Raw genomic sequence first — 7,296 nt, forward strand, 5'->3', positions numbered from 1 at the left:
TATAATATTGGGGAAATAGTTTTTTTTTTAAAAAAATCAGTAATTTTTCCTTTTTAATATAGTAAAATATAAAAATCCCAGTGGTGATTAAATACCACCAAAAGAAAGCACTATCTGTCCCCAAACAATGGTATAAAATTTCAGTACAGCTTTGCATGACTGAATAAACGTCAGTCAAAGTACTGAAATCAGCCAAGGAAAAGAGGGATGCCACAAAATAACAGTTCAGGAACAAGAATTGGTAATACAAGAAAGGGAAGGGGAAAAGCAGCTTTCTTTTTACCCCTCCACAACCCCTCCAGACGCAACGACAGGGTAGCCACGGTGGGGGGAAGGTTGAGGGAGTTCCTCCCGCAGTGGCTTCAAGTTACAGACAGCAAGTTTGTTCTAAACTTAATCTGTTATAGTTTAGAACAAACTGAATAGAGTTGCTGCAGGTACCCTTGCTCGAGATTTTTAGTGACTCATCTTTCTCGGTATCAGGACAAGGCTCTAGAGATGACGGTAACTATCCAAGAGCCACTGGATCAAGGGTTAATTTGTTCTGTAGAAAAAGATGGTAACCGCATAAATTTATAATCACGGTGCACATGGGAAGGCTTAAAAAAATACAGAACACGTCCCCAGCACACCTGCCGGCTAGTCTGCCACAAAACAAATTACCCTGTCAACAGCATGCGTTAAAAGCAGAGGTTTTAGTTGCACAAACCTTTGGCCAAAAATATGTAGGAGCCAAGCCGCCCAGTGAAGGCACCTCTGTAAAGTGTGGCCCTAACTCTATTTATATGAGTCTCCAAGTGGGAGCATATTAATGCAGGTGTACCAGGATGTAGCTTTCTCCTCCTCAAAAGGGATGCACTGGAGGCCCAGCAATCAGAAATGCACGCTGGGACCCCCAGTGCATCCCCACATCCAAAATAATCAAACTAGAAAAAGATGGTAACTGCATACATTTATAACCAGCCTTTGTAGCAGGGTGCACATGGGAAGGCTTACAAAAATACAATACACAAAGTCCCCAGCACACCTGCCAGCTAGCCTGCAACAAAACAAATTACCCTGTCAGCAGTATGCGTTAAAAGCAGAGGTTTTAGTTGCACAAACCTTTGGCCATTTTTGATTGCTGGGCCTGCAGTGCGTCCCTGCACCTTTTTGAGGAGGAGTAAGCTACCTTCTGGTACACCTGAATTTAATTTATCGACTGCATTAATATGCTCCCACTTGGAGACTCCTATAAATAGTTAGGACCACATTTTACAGAGGATCCTTGACGGGGCGGTGTGGCTTCTACATATTTTTGACAAAAGGCTTGTGCCACTAAAACCTTTTTGCTTTTTTTAAAAAATGTTTTCAAGCTTTCAGTTTTAATTTTAAATACACGATTGAGACAAAAATGAAGAAAATCCACAATATTGTCAAGAAATGCAAAGCTTTCCATAACACACCTGGATCAAATGCTTACAATTCTTCATTTGAAGCGCTATTTAGGTGTGTAAAACTGCCCCACTGTACTTCACTGAATTCTTTAAAAAAAAAAGACAACCTGAAAAGGATTGGTCAATAGTACTGCATTGGTCAATAGGTAGTAACTAGACAGAACAAATTACAAATAAAAACTGGAAAAAGTGTAAATGATGAATTACTAGGCACTAGATACAAATGCAGAGAGGTAACAGTCCACATCATTTTTAACAGTCACAGTCGGCATATAATCAAGTAGAGATAAAGGGTTTAAATAGTCAAGAATTTAAAGGTTCTTGATTTTAAACCTAGTTTTGTATTGGTAAATATTAAGCATAGGAAACATTATAGATTGGGTTAACAGTTGAAAATTCTGTTCCAATGTGAAAACAACAAAATAGATGACTGACACTAAAAGGTCAGTGTCCATTTATGTCAGCAGGCATTTGTTTTTTAGTTTCTTTTGTATGCTTTTACTAGACAAAACATTTTTTGGCCATCACAGTAGAATCTGTCTAGCATGTAATCAAGAAACAGGCCAATGTTTGAATAACCTTGCTCTTTTTATTAAGTACATGCATACAATTCTTAAAGTTAATACACTCCTAAAGCTACCATGTATTTGTTTTTCAAGGTGATTTTTTTCGTTTGTTTCATTTTTTGTAATTTCTTGTCTCCTGTACCTAAATTGTCAGAATGGGGAGGCATAGTCACCTAAAATATTCACCTGAAAACGCTAAAGGTGGAAAGAGCAGGAATTTTCCCCAGAATTTTGGGAGCTTTAGTATCGCTTCACAAAACAAACTGTTATAAGCGAACAAGTAATACGTTTTACCAATGCAGAATAGAGACTGAAAAGCGGTAAAAAAAACAAAACTATACTAGTCACAGGATTCCCCCCCATTTAACCCTAATATCAGGATTAATGAGACATTGCTTGATAAATAAAAACCAAGAGGTCTGATGTAATTGTTCCAATTCAACATGACATGGCACAGAGGATTGCAGGCTTTTGCTTTTTAATTAGCCAAGTGCATGGTTGTCAATGTGGTGATCAAAATATTGATAAGAAAGGTTTGCCAGTGTGCAACATAGCATGCCTTTCAAATAATACTGTACACTAGAAAATAAAAAACAGTTTCTTCATTTTATACGAGGCAAATACATGGAATAAAGTAGTGACAATGTGCTCCATAATCAAAAATAGTGTTTCTATACTGTAGTTGTATAGTACAGCTGATATGCTTCAAGGAAAACTTGTTACGGTCATGATATATTCCCAAGTAAATCTAGCACTGAATTGTATTCTTCTGTTAACAGGATTTAATGTTAGAATTATTAAACTTGAGATTCTTTAAACCTGTCCTATATGACAATGAAATCCCAAAAAAGCATCACCGTAATCCCCTTTAGCAGTGGTAGCTTTACGGGTGTTTGAAACACTACAGAAAGAATACAAGTACAAAAAATAGAAAGAATTTAAAAACACTTACAAGGTGCTACCATTTGGCCTCTCCTCAGCTCCAAGGATATTTACATAGGTGTTGGCAGAAGCTCTAGTCCCTCTCAGATTGAAAGGGATAGGGGTCATCCTTACTTAGATGATCTATATTTTGCAAGCAATCAGGAGTTCCTCAAGGTAAATCTTGCTACGGCCACATCTCACCTGGGGAATCTGGGATGGCTCATAAATGGAGAAAAATATAATTTGATTCCAGCCCAAACAGTGGTGTTTTGGGGCTACTAGGTGCATACAGAAGTAGTATGCGTTTTCCTTCCCGAAGAAAAAATTTGCAAATTGACAGCAGAAACAAGATCTCTGTTCAAAGAAAAAACATCTTTCAGATGCATCAGAGTTTTGGGACTAATGACCGCAGCCGTCCCGGCGGTAATTTGGGCTCAATTACACACTGGGCCCCTTCAGAATTTTATGTTTGCAGAATGAGATGGTCAACAGAAATCATTAGACAAAGGTAAGGATCCCCAGAGTAGTGATTCAGACACTAGATTGGTGGCTGAAGCCGGAGCACCTGGCAGGGGGGAGATTTGGGAAGCAACCAGAACCCCTGCAGATTACAACAGATGCACATGCATGGGGTTGGAGTACTCACTTTCAACAACACATGATCCAGGGTTCTTGGAGCAGAATTTGGAGTCACAAGTCCTGAAACATGAGGGAACTGAAAGCCATAGAATGTGCTTTACTGGAATTCGCTCCCCGCATCAAAAACTGTCGTGCAGATTTCATCAGACAACGCGATGGCTGTCGCATATCTGAACAAACAAGGAGGTACAAGGTCTCATCTTCTCTTGTCACTGGCTGAAGATATCCTACTTTGGACAGAGAAGAAAGTGAATGTTCTAGCAGACGCTCTGAGCAGGAAAAGGTTTCGACAGTCGGATTGGGAGTTAGACAATCAGACATTCCTTATGATTGCAAAAAGATTGGGTATGCCACTAGTGGATCTTTTTGCTTCCAGAATAAACAAAAAGGTAGTTCTATTTTTTTTTTCTCAGGTCAGGGAAGACGGGAGCTTGGGGGGTGAATGCGCTACTACACCCGTGGGGAACTCAGCTGGCTTATGCTTCCCCCCAATCAGATTGATTGCAAGAGTCCACTGCAAAATCATGGAAGACAATGCAACAGTCATTCCGATCACCCCTTATTGGCCAAGAAGACCATAGTTTGCCCCTCTCCTGAGACTGAGTGCCAAGCCGCCTTGGACGCTTCTGCTGAAAACAAATCTGCTTCAGCAAGGGTCAGTACTACACCTTCGCTTAGAGTTTTTACACTTGACAGCTTGGTTTCTGAAAGGGACTTGTTGAAGAAAGGACTATCAGACAGGGTAATTGCTACCATTATTTCTAGTAGGAAACCTTCCACTTTGGCGATTTATAATAAGATTTGGAAAACCTACTCTTCATGGAAGTTATCCAGTAACTACGTGGAAAACACCACAGCGGTTTCTGTTTTAGAGTTTCTCCAAGATAGAGTAGAGAAAAATGTATCTTGCAGTACCCTTAAAGTTCAGATCTCGGCCCTATCCTGTTTCTTGGATCAGAAATTGGCAGAAGAGATGCTAATCAAAAGGTTTCTAAGAGCAGTAGCCGAGCTAAGCCACCAGTGGCAGCTCACTTTCCAGCTTGGAATCTATCAGTGGTCCTACAGGCATTACTAGGACCTCCGTTCCAACCAATAGGGGCATGTTGCTTAAAGGTTCTCACTCTTAAAACAGCTCTGCTAGTAGCCATTGTCTCAACTAGGAGAGTCAGTGAAGTGCACGCTTCATCGATTTTGGATTCTTACTGCACAATTCTTCTGCACAAAATCATATTAAAACCGGACCTGGCTTTTCTACCTAAGGTGGTTTTAGTGTTTCACAGAACACAAGATGTGGTATTTCCCTCCTTATGTACCAATCCCTCAAATGAGAAAGAGAGAAAGTTCGGCGTTGGGTGTGCTGGAATATCTGGACAAGACAAAAAGCATTAAGAAGTCGGAACAATCTGCTCACCCTGTTTTCAGGACCCAAAGAGGGCCTTAGAGCTTCTAAAATCTCCATAGGTAGATGGATCAAATTAGCAATCAAACAAGAGCATGATCTTCAAAAGCTAAAACCACCTAAACATATAACGGCACACTCTACGAGGGCCTTGGCGGCCTCATGGGCAGAAAGAGCAGGGGCTACATCAGATCTGCAGAGTAGCTACCTGGTCCAGTTTCTTGACATTCGTCAAGCGCTATAGCGTGGACGTGGCGGCCAACCAAGACCAGGCTTTCAGAAGGAAAGTTCTGCAAGCTGTGGTCCCCCCTCTAAGTATGGTGCTTGATTATCCTCTCTGATGCTGTCCTGGAAGGTGACTAGAGAAAATTAGTTAGATACCTGGTAACTCTTTTTCTAGGAACCTTCCAGGACAGCAGGGATTCCCGCCCGACAGTGGAGAGTTTACTTTATAGTAATGTATATTTGGAAATGGTTTAACAATGGTTATATTCTTCGGTTCTTATATTTTAACTGAGGTATGCAAGGCTTGTGCTCTTTTTATTTAGGTGTGGGTGATGTTTCCTGTTCCGGTGGCAGGAGCCTATCTCCAATGCTGTCCTGGAAGGTTCCTAGAAACAAAGTTGCCAGGTACCTAACTCTAATTTTCAGCTGCATAAAAGTTATACATTTACCTGAACAAGCTGATGAAGAATATATATATATATATCTTATTGGACTTACAGAATATATAAAAGACAAGCTTTCGAGAGTTAACCTCTCTCTTTTTCAGGTCAGAAGCAATACTAATCAACATGACAACGGTTACCACTTCTGACCTGAAGAAGAGAGGTTAACTCTCAAAAGCTTGTCTTTTCTACTGGACTAATACGGCTTACCTATCTTGTAATTCTACTTGTCATTATTTCTATGATAGAACTCTGCTGTCTAAGTAGTAAACATGGCGGATGCGGCACTGGAGGAGCTGCGGAAACTTGAGTACCTTTCTTTAGTCTCAAAGGTTTGCACAGAGCTGGATAACCATTTAGGCATTAACGACAAAGATTTAGGTAAGATATCTCAAATCTTTCTTATTTAAATAGTGTGTGGAGCATTATACAAGTAATATGGATGTTATCAGGGGTTCTCTACATTCTTCTGTGATGAGGACATTAAAGAGATCTAGTCACTTTTCTGCAAAAATCTAAATATTAACCACTTCCCGTCCGGCCGTTGTAATTAAACGGCCAGACAGTGTCTTCTTGAACGCTGGTGGACGTTTTAAAAGTGGCTGTTTACATACAAGCGTTCCGGCGGCTGTAGAGCTTGCATGTGTGCGACACCAGCTACTTCAAGCTCATGTGTGCCCCCCTGTGATCGGAGGGAAATCAGTGCACAATCTCTCTCTGATCTCACTGGTCTCTGAATGCAGGAGTGATTTATATTACATCACTGCCTCATTCAGCGGTCATTCTCTGGCTTCTGTAGCTGGAGAGAAGCGGGTGAAGTTGAATGTTATGCTTTGGTACCAAGTCAGATTTTGATTTTGATTCTGTTACACTTTACAATCTACTCGAAGACAGAATCCGATTAATTGCTCTGGACTAGGGCTGCAACAACTAATCGACATAATCGATTATTGAAAAAGTTGTCAACTTTTTCAATAATCGATTAATCGGCTTCTGATCAGTTGGCCCTGTTCACAGCTCCACACGCTGTGCGCCGTACCTCCTCCCCACCTCACGCTGCCAGACCCGCCCGCATCCATGCTACACACGCCGCACACTCACCGCCCACCCACATCCACGATCGGCACAGGGACGCGGGGAGATGTAGTAAGGAGGAGCAGGTGTGGGGTGATGACAGCCGCCGATAGACAGGCCCGATCTCAGAAGCAAGTTGCTGGAAGACTCCTCAGGTAAGCCTGCACTTTCCCCACACATGGTACTCTATAATGTATTGCTGGGATTTGTATTCCTCTATAGCTGATGGTACATTGTGCTGTATATTATACATAGGAATGCAAATCCCAGCAATACATTATACACTGTATGTATAATGTATTGCTGGTATTTGTTGTACTCTTCTATAGCTGCTGATATTCTGCATTGCACAGTATAATGTACTATTGCTGGGATTTGTTGTACTCCTCTATAGCTGGTGATATTCTGCATTGCGCTGTATAGAGGACTACAAATCCCAGCAATAATACATTATACAGAGGTGCAATGCTGAATACCACCAGCTATAGAGGACTACAAAACCCAGCAATAGTACATTATACAGCACAATGCAGAATGCCTCCAGCTATTATGTACTATTGCTGGGATTTGTTGTATTCCTCTATAGCTGG

The 7,296-nt window shown here is 41.1% G+C and overlaps 1 protein-coding gene across 3 annotated transcripts in view; it reads left to right on the top strand.

Annotated features, from left to right (window-relative positions):
* The first annotated feature begins 5,884 nt into the window (after nt 1-5,884).
* The window catches only part of DHX8 (DEAH-box helicase 8), a 103,427-nt gene continuing 102,015 nt past the window's right edge, over nt 5,885-7,296 (top strand). For all 3 annotated transcript variants that reach the window (XM_018572421.1, XM_018572419.1, XM_018572422.1), the window contains exon 1: nt 5,885-6,013. In XM_018572421.1, the coding sequence (XP_018427923.1) occupies nt 5,905-6,013 (109 nt within the window). In that variant the 5' untranslated portion in view covers nt 5,885-5,904. The remainder of the gene's footprint in view (nt 6,014-7,296) is intronic.

The sequence above is a fragment of the Nanorana parkeri genome, unplaced genomic scaffold, assembly GCF_000935625.1.
Source record: "Nanorana parkeri isolate BGI_ZX_2015 unplaced genomic scaffold, ASM93562v1 scaffold2024, whole genome shotgun sequence".
Classification (NCBI taxonomy): Eukaryota; Metazoa; Chordata; class Amphibia; order Anura; family Dicroglossidae; genus Nanorana; species Nanorana parkeri.